This window comes from Bactrocera neohumeralis, chromosome 2 (assembly GCF_024586455.1).
Source record: "Bactrocera neohumeralis isolate Rockhampton chromosome 2, APGP_CSIRO_Bneo_wtdbg2-racon-allhic-juicebox.fasta_v2, whole genome shotgun sequence".
In the NCBI taxonomy this organism is placed as follows: Eukaryota; Metazoa; Arthropoda; class Insecta; order Diptera; family Tephritidae; genus Bactrocera; species Bactrocera neohumeralis.
This window is the reverse complement of record NC_065919.1, coordinates 8293792-8307548: the sequence shown is the minus strand read 5'-3', so window position 1 is coordinate 8307548 and position 13757 is coordinate 8293792. Positions and strand designations below refer to the sequence as shown.

At 31.9% G+C, this 13757-nt stretch overlaps 1 protein-coding gene across 11 annotated transcripts in view; it reads right to left on the bottom strand.

Annotated features, from left to right (window-relative positions):
- Positions 1 to 1846: 1846 nt before the first annotated feature.
- Positions 1847 to 13757, bottom strand: part of LOC126750905 (regulating synaptic membrane exocytosis protein 2) — a 99858-nt gene continuing 87947 nt past the window's right edge. For 8 of the 11 annotated variants that reach the window (XM_050460694.1, XM_050460695.1, XM_050460688.1 and 5 more), the window contains 6 exons: positions 11914 to 12097; positions 7711 to 7891; positions 7475 to 7642; positions 6325 to 6456; positions 2613 to 2730; positions 1847 to 2117 (listed from right to left, as the gene is read on the bottom strand). In XM_050460694.1, the coding sequence (XP_050316651.1) occupies positions 2659 to 2730; positions 6325 to 6456; positions 7475 to 7642; positions 7711 to 7891; positions 11914 to 12097 (737 nt within the window). In that variant the 3' untranslated portion in view covers positions 1847 to 2117; positions 2613 to 2658. Of the gene's footprint in view, positions 2118 to 2612; positions 2731 to 5375; positions 5802 to 6062; positions 6457 to 7474; positions 7643 to 7710; positions 7892 to 11913; positions 12098 to 13757 lie in introns of those variants that run through there. The other 3 variants (XR_007665832.1, XM_050460690.1, XM_050460689.1) reach the window with 3 other exon arrangements.

Here is a 13757-nt window from a genome sequence, read left to right as displayed (position 1 = left end):
AGTTTTTTTCCTTCGTCCAAGTTCTAAGTTAAAGTTTTAACTAAAACACGTATTTTTCATTTTAGATGATCTTGTAAGGAGTTATCCAGCCAACGCGGGCGCTTTTTTTCCAAGGGGTCACCGGAAATGGAAATTTAAAATATTTGTTTACAAAAATTTCAGAATTTTTTTGTTAATAGTGTATGTCTGTAACAAAAAAAAACTAATAAAATATTTCATTTTTTATATGAAAAAAAAAATTGTTGAGAAAATACTCTTTTTTACCCTAAAATACATGGGTTCTTAGGGTAAAACACAGCCCCTTCTCAACGAATTTTTCTTAAATTTTTTTAGGTAAAAGATTTCGGAAACATGTTTTCCTAGAACTGTCTTGTATAGGTGGAGACTTAAATAAAAAAAATGTAGGTGATGATGATGGAGGCGACAAAAGTTCTGTGGCACTAAACAATCTCTTTGCCATTTCAATTAATCTCCTCATAGTTAATGAAGTTAAAACAATATTTCGACCATACTTTGGACAAAATTTTCGAACTGCGTCAAGCTTTCATTATTTTGGAACATTATTTATAAGGTTTACGCTCTAATGAGTGCCGCAGCAAAAACATATTGCATTCCTCAAAAATTTTTTGCAGGACTCCGCTTGAAGCGCGCTCGTTCCTAAAACGTGTGCAACAATAATATAAATTTTGCCGTAAATTTGTTTTTTGCAACACAGTGAGTCAATGGAGTTTTGCCCCGTTTTTTTGCTTGGTTGTCGGCTGTGGTCACTAAAAACATTACTAAAAGTTGGTCTAATGTAGAGTGTGGCAGATTTGTATTAAAGCATATAGTATATAAAAATATGTATGTGTGTGCAAGCAAATCTTTCTGCGTCTTTAGCCATGAATGTTAGCCTGCAGTTTTTATAGAAAATTATTCGGGATTGCAATTTTATATAGTAATAATTCAAAATTCAATTTATGTATTTACTTGTTTTTGCATATTTAATTAGTACACGAGTGTTTGTGTGTATTTGTATGCAGTTTTTTATATAGTGATAACCGCTCAGTTAATATTTACAAATATATATTTTATCGATTTTCTTCCTTTTCCATATCAATATAGTACAGCACAAATTTGTTCTTAGAAATGTATGAATATTTTTCTAACTGAGTGTTAACCGATTTACTTTATTTTCATAAATATTTATGGTAAAATTCTCATTTGTTAGTATTTTTTGTTATTATTTGATTTTTTTCTTATTTATTTTTGAAATTAATAGCCAATTAAGTTGAGTTTTTCTCCTTGTCTTTTAGCTGCTGTTTTATATGAATATATTATGATTTTATTTGCATATTTTCGAACAATAGTTTTACATATTCTTTCACTTATGATTACAAGAATAAGACGTAATAAATAATGCCGTCGAAACTGCACCAATTTTCAATATTTTAGCTCTTTAAATTTATGTATTAATAATAAATCCTTTTTTTACTCACTTGCTTTTCTCTTTATATATATGTATATATGTATATATATATATGTGTGTGTTTATGTATGTGTGTGTATGTATTATTTTACAAGTTTGTAGTATTAAATGCATCTTGTATCCGTTCTCATCTTAAACAACGTCATTGTCAGCACTACAACTATGATCACTATTATATAAATCACCAAGTCGTATCTTTAAACTACGCGTCCAACTTCAACTACATATGTACGTTCCATAGTCCTGTTTTTAGCTTTATATTTATCTTCAACGTTATAATCATTATCATATTTATCGTAATATTTAGCTTAGAAAAACATAATTTAAAAATATTCTAAATATATTTATATGCAATTTATTTTGTTTTCTTTTTGTTTCTTTGTTTTTGCTTTGGTATTTTTGTTAGTTGTGTGCTTCCTACTTCGTTTAAATTCAAAAAGTTGCGGTTGAGCTGCTCTCGACGTCAAAGCCACGAGCGCCATTAAGCGCCCACATGTAGGTCGTGCGTACACGCCCACTTTATCTGACGCGTAACGTGTTGACTCGTTCGGTATTTGGCTATAAACTCTCTTTCTTGCATTCGTTTCCCAGCTAAGCCAGCGATTTAGGTTCGCGCCGCTGCTGTGGAAGCAGCTCGATGCAGGGGTTACTGTAAGCACATATGAATTTAGTCAGTAATGGCGTTATGTTAGTGTTATATATTTCGAGGGTTATGATGGATAATGAGCAAACATTGGTGGCAAACGTGAAGACCATTTAGAGTACATACGAGGATAATGTTTTAGTTTTGTTGTATTTGGTTGTTCAATTTTCGTTACGGTGCTTTAGTGTAAGTTTTTGGGGGTACAAGTGAACTTGCAGGTCAAATGAGCTTCAATCATTGATTATATTGATTATATGCGAATTGTTTGACGTAATAACAAAAAAGAAAAGTCACAAAGAAAATAGACGAAAAAAGGTGTGTGTGTGTATGTTGTCGATGTAAAACGGGTTTATTATGTAGAATCATAGGCAATACCATTTATGTAAGTGTCAGCAATACAGCGATTCAAAGCAAAATGGCATTAACTAGCCCAGCTTATAGACTGTCTAAAAGCGCTGCGCATTTATTCATTTTCACTTTTAACGTGTACTTCACACTTACTTCGCCAAGTAGTGGTTGCTTTTATTTTGGCTCTGCTGTAGCCACTTTAGTTCACCTGCATCTCTTCGCCTTCCTCTTCGAGTATGACCGATTCACCGGGCCAAACAATGGGACGTCCCTAGGTTTTGAATTGCGAAACTTTTTAATATGGTTTTTGTGCTTTTGTGGGCACATTCTTATTTCATTTGAGAACTAGCTATAAGTATGATGAGCGCTATTTTTATTTATTTTTAACGGTATGTTAATAAATTTATTCGCTTAAGCGTATCCTGTCTATCGTTTCTATCAACTCTGTCTATGTGCAATCAAGCCGAATATTTGTTTTTTCTTATTTAGCGTATAGACTATTTACATATATACATACGTTCTTTCAAGCTACGAACGAAACAAAAAGTGTTTTCGGAAAGCTCTAAAAAAGCTGTGTTTAGTACGGACAAAAAGCTCGACAACGATCAACATACTATTTATTGCGTTGCCGTAGACTGTTGATTTTCGCGCCAGTGGAGGCCGCATTAGAAGTTTTTTGAGACAGTGGATGTCTCATTAGAAGGCTTACTTTCTTACACTCGTATATATTAGTTTACATTATATACATACATATGCGTTTGATTGATTACCACAATTGAGTTAAAGTCGCAGCAACGAGTGCTTTTTGGTGTACTACGATTTACATTGATCGACTTAACAACAAAAATATGCATATACATGTACATGAAAGCTCCAAAGCTTTCTATATGCTTTATATTGCATGGTCCATGTGTACTGGCTTTCATGTGCTTTCAAAATCTTTAGAGGTATATGTATGAAAAATTAAACAATTTTTGGATCGTACTTTGAAAGAATGCATCATCGGTAATGGTACTAAATACCGCGATAGGTGAAAGCTTTTTTCGAGCTTTTTTCGAACTTTTCCCGAATAAAGGTTTTAAAGCCTATATATGTAAGTATGTGCTATGTAGCTTTCGGTAAATAGAGGCATATATTCATTGGACATTTTAGGTTGCTTTTCAATTTACAATGTATAAGGGATTCTTTTTTATATCGAAGGCAGCTTTGTACATTAGTTAGCGCTAAATCACTAATACATTTCTATTGAAGTATATACAGATTAAATGTTTTATGGCTATGGCAGTAGTATTTGAACTTTTGCTGACTAAATTATGTACAGATAATTTATTGATTTATCAGATTATTGATGAATGTCGCCGTTATTCTACATTTTATTTTATTTTGACGTTTTTTTTTTGATTCGAAGCTATGTTATGTGTGCAATTTGTTTTTAACTAAAATTTTAAATTGTTAAGTATAATTTTTATTTTATATTTAACATAATGCAGTTGTGTAAAATAATAAAACAAAATTATAATATTTAGAATAAATAAAATATTTCTACTGATCTACTTTTATAAGAAGTACACTTAAATGTTAAAATTTCGTTCTCTATATGTAAGGGATCGCGAAGCTAGCTTACTAGACTGCAGTCTTCTATATGAAAATTATTCTAAAGAATCGATCTGGCATGCAGAAATTGCTTAAATTTATTAGAACTCTTACTTTTTTCTGTAAAAGAGAAGAGAATATTGAGAGTCGGTGTGAGAAACAACGTTACATTTTAAGCCATTATGTAACCCGCTTGCTTATAGATTATTCTAATTGGTCAATAAGTCACTTATATACTATACATCAGAAAAAATATAAATAACCGTGAAAAAGAGGATAAGATGCGCCACAACTAAATCAATCATAACCTTAATTTGAGGAAAATAGCGCAGAACGAAGCAATTTTTTTCTTTTCTTTTGAAAAACAACTACAGATCTAAAATATTTTTATGCAAAGCTTCTGATATTATTTAAATATTTTTATTATTTTTTAATCTGCTTCGCGGAGCAATAAGCTTTAAGTTTTTTTTTTTCGGTTGAAAAAAGCTCATTCAAACGATCTCATTGAAAGCCGATCTGTTTGCAAGGTTCGAGGATAAAGTTTTGTAAGATATTGCGAGTTTTACGCATGTCATAAAAAGAAAAAATAGAGTTTACATCAATAAGAACTCATAACCTTTTTAGGCCGTTTGGTAGGTAAATCCTTCAGTTAGTGACATCATGAACAATACGGAAATGCTTTGTTTTCTTTATATTAACATTATGTGAAACCTTTTCTTTTGATAATAAAAACAGGGCTTTGAAAGCATTAACTATATGTGGTAACTAGTAAAGACAGCTGAGAGATAGATCTATCGTAGAATCTCAGTCATTCCGATATATTTTTCTTATTTGTATCGATAGAGGGTCTCTAAGTAGGGACAGAAGTAAGAGTATATTTTATATTATGAGTATCCTGAGGTATTTACAAATATTATTCATATTTGCATTGATAGAGGGATTATACGGTTTAGATATGTACAGACGTAAGCATATATTTTATACTAAGCGTAATAACGAATTTAAAATATTATTCAAATGTTACAAAATTTTTAATTAACTTCACTTTTACACTATACGAGTGCTTAAGTAATTTAATTAAAGTAAAAAATGTTTAAAAAAGAACAAAAATTTAAATAAAATCTTTTGAGTATTTATCGAGTAAACTCAAATTATTTAAAACTATATGAGCAAGTGTATGGGTATATAGTTGCAGGGGTATGCGCAAGCCAAAAAGGGGAATCGCTTAAAGTACATTCCAAGCATGCAAATATCAAAGAAAAAAAAAACAATACAAATTTTATAGGAAATGTTATCATGTTTTCAAAGGTGGATAGGACATACCTAGAAACTACGTTGAGCGATTCAATGCCAAACCACTAAAACGATCGGTGAAATGTCTACTGAACGAGTGTGTACTCTACGGTAATTTTGCACATTAACTATGTTTTCCATTACAAGTTTACATTACGAATTTATTGTTGCGGTTTACATTTTTTTGTTATTTTGTTTTTTTTTTTCGTATTAAGGTTTATTTAATGATTTAAGTAATTTTAGTTTTGTTGTTGTTTATGCATATATTCGATATAGTTAAGTTGTTTTATATTTTTGAGTATTTGTGTGCTTGTTGTGTAGTGTATATACATGTCGTGTATGCTATACTCTCGTATATAAGTAAGTATGTATGTATATATAGAATATAGAGTATCCCATAAGTGATGTTGCTTAATTGGTTTTTTCTGTTTCTAGCTCGAGCGCGGAAAACGAGTACTAAATATGTGGACACAAGCAATAACGAAGCATTTGAAAGAGGTTATATATGTAAGTAAGTATTTAAGTACAAATAGTGTTTAGAGTAAGCATATTGAAATAAGTCAAGTGAAATGTTCAAATATAGAGTTTGCAGTATCAACAATTGCGATTACTAATTTACTGTTAATTTCAAATTTTGCGCTGCATTGTGCCGACGCCTAAGCTACAAAAACAATATATTGTAAGAGTAGTTCTTGAGTTGCGTGTATTCGTTAGCAATTTCAAATCCAATTATGAGTCCAATTTTTGTAAAATAATTGTCATTGCAGAGTGTTTTTGTTTGAAATTTGCAACAGTTTTGAAGAAGAAATTTTGGAAAATAGTTCATCTTCTTTGTGTAAGCCAATTTTACTACTTGAGTTTGTTTTGTATATTTGTATATTTTATTTTGCAAGAAAGCTTGTGTGCTCTATAGTTTGAGTGAGTCAAGTGATGCAATTGATGAGCGCCTAGATAGACCTAAATTAGTGGGACAACTGACCAGTGAGGTTGTTCCAAAGAGTTTGTACCAGCCGATGACGATGTTCGATAAGTTTAAATCGTCGAGCATTATCTGTGCCACACCCATGAAAACTTTCTTCTCGATGCGGCCATAGTCACCCCAAACGGTAACCTTGAAGAGAGAGAGAGAAAAAAACGGGAATGGGTAAAAATTGAAGTTGCAAAATATGTGTGCTTTCTTTCGGTGGTCATATACAGTTAGAATTTTCAAAAAATTGATTTTTTTAAATTTTATTTTCTTAATGTATGTACATATATTTCAGAATACATTCGGAAAATTTCATATCGTTCCAGTTTCAAATTGTATACAGTACTTGTCCAATAAATTAAGAAGAAAAAAATATGCAGAGTTCTAGCAGAGACAAAATATTGAATATGATTCAATACAAAAATGTAATAATTTAAGTTTAATGTATATAGCATATAAAAAATAATTTTTTTCTAAAATACGCCAAATATTTATGTTTTTATTAATGATTAAAGTTAGAACTCTGCATATTTTTTTCTTCGTTCGTAATTTATTGGACAAGTACTGTATATGTAAAGTGCGTTCCAAACTTAAAACGCGTTTTTCTCAAAATGGTGTTTTCGAAATCGGTGACCAACATTATTCGAAAACGGTTAAACCCGTTGTCTCAATATTTAACACGAGCTTTTTAAATATATTTTTTGTGCAGTTATACCAAGATTTTTTTTTACTGTTTTGGAAACAATTGAAGGCCAAAATTTTGGTTAGTATTTTTTTAAAAACGCCATTTTGTTAAAAAATTAAGTTTTGCTTATTTCTTCGATTAATTACTAGATTTAGCTTTACTTTAACGAAATCTGTTTCGTTTTTTTTCATTTCAGAGGATCCAATTCAGAGATATAAAGGTCGCCGCAAAACGTCCTTTTTGAGAGCAGCTCTTGGAGATCGGCTGAAGTTCCGTTCCAAATAAGTATTTTTACCAATACTAAGTCTTAAAATACAGCTTAAAGACACCGTAATATGAGTACAAAATTTTGGATCAACAAACTTAAAAGTTTCTCAGAAAAAATTCGCACTCCAAATTTTTTTTGGCACTGTAACACTGAGTTTACGTTACCTAAAATTAATTTAGCTTACTTTGAGCTGTAAAATGTAAAATTACCTGCAGAATGCATCCCTGGTATGGCTGCTTGAATACCAATTGTTGTTGATAGAGCGGATCCAATGTGCGCCTTGCCGTCGAAGTTTTCATCTTGTCAATGCAACGTTTGCCAGAAACCAAGTATACTTTAACATAAGGAGCGGGAAGCATTTTCGACGTTGGCTTTTGCTGCGCAAGACAAATGAATTTCGCAATATTAAATGATTTTTTAATAAACTGTTTATTTGTTTCTGTACCTGTAAGCCTCTAGCACGTATAACTTCTACTTCTAAGAAACCCTTTTGATGGCACATTGATAACTGTATATCACCCAGCGATGGTGCGCCCAACACTTGCCGCCCAACCAGTTGACCGGGCCCCAAACCGTCTATGAACTCCGACAGCTGACCATCGTTGCCACGCAGCGATGGTGAAAATCTGTACATTTCGCAATTTTCACGGCGTTTTTGGATATTTTTTCAAATTTTTTTTAACATGTTTTTTCAAGCACACGTTGGAAGAGAGAAAATTGATATTTGTAGTCTATTTTGCCAGTTAATTTGTGCAAAGTGTGTGTGTATTTAAATACATACATATAAATACACAAATAAATATTGCACCAAATACAATAAAATAGAGAATTGAGACATTTTCAAAATAAAAAATATTCATATATATTTTAAATAACATTTGAAGAGCAAGTATACAATATCAATTTTACAAGTTCCAGTTATACACAGGGAGATATAGAGAAACATATGTGAGTATACGAGTATTTGTAAGTTTATTCTGGTTGTGGCATACAATATTTTGGTGATGTAGATGGTGAGTGGTGGTGGTGGTGGTGAAGATTTTTTTTAATTTCAGTGGAATTCGCACAAAACTATAAAAGTACTTTGTTTCACAGCATGCATTTGGACAATTTCAAGTCGGTTCGGAATAACTCGTTTAAAAATTTGCATAGTCAAGTGCTTTAGGTGCTTAAAAAGTTGCTTTATTATGTGGTAGAAGAAATATATATATATTAGAAATATATGGAAAAATTTAGAATGCATGCTTAGTAATAAATATTGTATGTAGATGTATTATATAAAAATGTATTTAATTTTGGAAATTAGCTCAAAATGTTTTCACAGTAAATATGAAGCAGCTGATATTACAGTTTTTTATATGTATTCAGTAGAGATCAAAAAAATAAATGTTAGGTTAAGCGGAGAAGCTAGTTTAATACAATTTAAAATTGTAATCACTCTTTAAATTCGTATAACACTTCATTTATTTGTTACTAAAATTTCTAGGTTTAAAATATTATAAAAACCATCTGGTTTTCTTAAACCAGAAATTCTAATAATAAGAGATTTCTACTAAGAGAAATTTTTTACGATATGAACCAAAATCAACGGTTATTTGTCAACGCTGGCATTCTAGGGCACATAAAGGTTCTGAGCACTTGGAAGATTGCAAAATTACTCAATAATTTTTAAATATTTTCAAAAGGAAAATTTTTCTTGCAGCGATTGTAGACTGCTCTTACTTATATAACGGGTGATCTAAGTAGAAGTACTATTTTTGACAGATCGCTCGTATTGTTCGTCATTTTATCATGCATCAACTATTATTGGATAATATTGGACCATATAGAACATGTCCAGCACGCAGTGAAAAAATATGGCAGCTGTAGCTGAGAATGTATGTACATGAAGACCATGGAGAGCGAATCGACTTGGCGCATTTTACGTCCAGATCTTGAATTGAATGCGCACAAAGTACAGCTTGTGCAAGAACTGTAGCCGCTCAACCTACCTAAGCGACATCGCTTCGCTCTATGGACTCTTGAAAGTTCCAAGAAGATCCGACGTTTTCGAGCCACATTTTGTTGAGCGATGTGGCCCATTTTTGGTTCAATGGGTATGTAAACAAGGAAAATTCTAAACAAGCAACAAGAATAATCGGCCCATATACATATCTTCAAAAATAAAACCGGTGAGAACGTAACCGTCAATGGTGACCGTTAACGCGCCGCGATAATCGACTATTTGATGGCTGAATTTGAAACTCCTGATCTTGGCGATATTTTGTTGCAACATGACGGCGCCACTTCCAACACATCGCATCAATCAATGGATTTATTCAGAGAACACGTCGGTGAGCAGATAATTTCACGTTTTGGATCGGTAGATTGGCCAATATAATCGTGTGATATCACATCGTTAGACTTTTTCCTGTGGGGTTATGTAAAGTCTAAAATCTATGCGGACAATCTCGCAACGATTCAAGCCTTGGAGCAAAACATCACGAGTGTCATTCGCCAGTTACAAGTCGAAATGCTCGACTCGAAATGCATGCCATCGAAAATTGTACTCAAAGGATGGAAGGACATATGAGATGGAGCCGCGGCAACTTTTGAAAGAGATTATCTTAAAAAAATAAATGCCAAAGAATGAAAGGTAGAAAGAATTCTTTCGAATGATAATAAATCTCGATATGGATCACTTTTTACATACATATGTGGGTTTAGTGTTTTTGTTATGAAGATTATATAATTAAATGTCATTTATGATGTGAGCAAAATGTGAACAAAATGTCAGCCAAATGGTCAGCACCATTACAATCACGTCACCCCTTATGGTAAACCCCGATAATATTATATTACTATGAGGGATTTTAGTTCAGACTGCATATTTTTATTAAAAGGTGTGTTGTGTGTGAGTGTTCCTAAGTTAGGTACAGTTTTTAATATTGATTTTCAAAAATTTAATTTAAAATACCGTAGCCTGAGTAAAAATTGTGCAGAAGATATGCATGAATAATATGTTGTCTCTTGAATATTATAATATTAATTATATTAAGATAACTTATATAGTCGATTTACGCTTATGACCTAAAATAAAATAAAATAAAAAATCTGAGTGATAAATAAATATATCGGACGTGTTGCTACTTATTCTATGAAAGGTTAAGTACTTTTCAATCAATAAAAAAAGTTTTTGCATATGTAGAAAAAAACGTAAAAATCGACATGCAAAATTTTAATATTATTATTAAGCATAAATATTACGAAAAAGCTTAAAGTCCACACATCTATACTTGTACACATATATTACATACATAAATGAGCAAGAAATTGTCTGAAAGTTTTTTTAACGTTTATGTAAAATATAACAAAAAAGGTAATAAATTAATAAACATACAAATACAAGTATATACACGTAAATCTTATAGATTAAATCAAAAAACAAAAAAATAAACTTGAAATAATTTCACCGCAAACAGAGGAAACAAATATCATTTTAAATTACACAAAGGCACAAAAAGAGTTTAGAAAAATATTTGAAACACAACGAATAGAGAATCGCAATTCAATTTCGTGCTGATTGCCGCTGCACGTTGCGACCACGAAGAAGGAGACAGAGCGAAAAGTAAAAAAGTGAAGAGGCAAGAAGCTGAGCAGTTGAACAAAAATGGGGCACAGATGAAGCAGTAGGAGGCGATAGTTAGACGTAAGCGAAAGCAAAGAATGTGAGAAGAAATAATAAATAGGCATGAATGATAATAGAGCGACTAACAGCGAGGAAAGATGTAGTGGTTCGCAGTCAGGCAGCAGCAAAGGCAGGCCCACTTTCACTTATATTTATAACATGATTTTGTTCTTGTTGTTTTTGTTTTTTCAGAAGCACACCCAACTCTTTGATTGTATATGTATGTACATATATATATACATACATCAGTTATAATTATTCAGTAAACGTTCGAGTTTATTTATTAGCCAAAACTTATACGCCTGAAAATATGCTTAGCTTATTTACAAATTTAAATGAAATTTGTTATATTTTAATACTTTGAACTTAGTTTTATTGTTCTGTGTCTTGAAAGCGTTGACAGATTAACTGTTATTTTAATTCTGCGCCTGAAAGTATGCTTAAAAGTTTTCGAAAAGCGTGAATGTAGTAAAAGTTAAAACTTTTTTCTTTGCGCTTTTAGCTTTATTTGAACATTTTGTGCTTTTAAGTCATTAGCAAATTTTTATGGTATTAACACTGTGTGCCTAAAGGTATATTTTAGTTGTTTTTATTGTTTGTTTTTGGCCATATTATTTTTAATTTAATATTCTTTATGTTGAAAATGTTAAAAAAATTGACTTCAGGGTTATTATGTTCTTAAATGGTTGCTTGGTCCACGCCAAAAAATGTGTAATTAAATTTTTTAAGTTATACGCCTAAAACTATGCTCAGTTTTTGCAATACAAATTGTAATGTAATTGCAGGCCTGGAGGCTTTCTCTTTATTTCACGAAAAGAGCGGGGTGTACTCATGCGGTAATCTGTTAAATGTATATACAGCGAGATGCAACTACACGAAAGAAATTTTACTAATAAAATTTCGATATTTTTTATTATAATTTCATTTTTTTGTATATCAATATCGATTGCGTGCGCACCACGCAGTAGACAATGCACTTACGATGAGCCCTCAGAGCTGGATATGGAATGTATGCTTCCGGTGCGGTATTGCGTGGCCGATGCTGCGGGCGGCACCTCCACGGAGCGTTGTATGCTGCCGGCAGAACCGCGTGATTGGCGAAGATGGTGATGATGATGAGATGCATTGGAAGCAGCAACTGCATTATATGAAGCCGTATATTGGTCTGCATTAACGGGATTGGTAGGAAGACATTGAATGATTAACACTGATTAGACATGTATGATGGTACTATTGTAATGCAAAATTATGGTAAATGCCGTTTAAGCTAAGCTGCCTCAAATTTCTCACGTTGTTGTGGTGGTAGCACGCCTTTGCTTTACTGTTTACTTTAAATTTACTTTACAGTTCGTATATTTGGTTAACACTGCGTGTGGTTGTTGTTATTTATATTGTTTGTTAATAGGTATGTACATACAAGAAACGCAGGCACTATATATGTATATGTAAGTACAGCTGTAATGCAAATGGGCTTCCAAAATACACAAGTAAGCCCCTGTGCAGGATCACTTCGATCACACAAGTAGATATGCATACATTTAGGCGCCAACGTATTTATATCTTTGTACACACACTGCCATTTCGGACATGTATTCGACAGAAAGGGAGACCAACAAAATTTACAAAAGAAAAATAAAATACAAAAACGAATTGAAAATTGTATCGAAAATACAAAACGAAAATGTAATTACGAACATTTGAGTACTTCAAAGGAAAAATTATGAAACAAGTGGACAGAGAACAGCGCAAATTAAAGCATGAAAAGCAGTTTGAAATAAATGAAGATATTTTTACACTTGCATTCTAAGAAAATATTTGTTATACATATGCTTAAAGAAAAAAAAAATTGTTGAAAAAATTATTCGAATTTATTACTGTCAATAAATAGTTGATAACATTTGAATGCTTAGTACAAGGATTATAAAATCGCAGAGTAAAAATATTGAATACATATTTCAGCTATAAGCAAAGAACAACCTGAAAATTGATTATATTTTTAAAACTTTTCTTTCGGCGTAACCTTAGCGTAATCAAGCCAATATTTTTCAATTATCACCATTTTCATTACACAATTTATTACAACTACTTTTGTCGGCCAATCTTTGGCATTTCTCTACAATATGCCACTGGAAAATTTTGCCTCTAAGGTCACACCTACATACATACGTACATATGCATGAGTGTGTTCGTTGTGTACGAGTGAGTGAGTGGAGTGGACTGGAGTGTAAGCGAGTACGAGATGAGCGCCCTTCTATGTCTCCCTGCATATAAGTGTATGGTATATAGGTTACGTAATATTGTGAAGTATACTTGATAGGAACAAAAGAAAATATAACAAATTGGCAATAGTAATAGATGATAAACATTAGAGTTCTGAGTAATTCTTCAAAGCATGCAACAAAAGGAATTCTCGTAGTGTTCGATAAGCCTAGATCCCAAGGAATCTAAAGCAAGCGCATACAATGAAAGTATTAAAGGTAGCAACAATCCAGCGGAGTAGTCGTTTTCAAAAATTAAACAATATATTGCGTTACAAAGAGTATTCTGTTGGAATTGATAAATGTTAGCTGCTTTATAACCAAGCATTGCCGATTTTTCTTTAGTCGAAGTGTAGCATTTCTATTTCACAAAAGAGTTGTCTACACATTTCTTTTAAATCATGAAATATAAAATTTCTTCTCACTTTTCCTGTTTTTCACTGAAAACAAAGTTTTATTCAATTGTTTTGTTTGCTTTTTTTAAATTTTATTTACATCATTATGAGCAGCAGCGCTGCTCAAAAGCTTAGTAAGCGCTAAAATAAAGTGAGTAACCATTACGCAGGT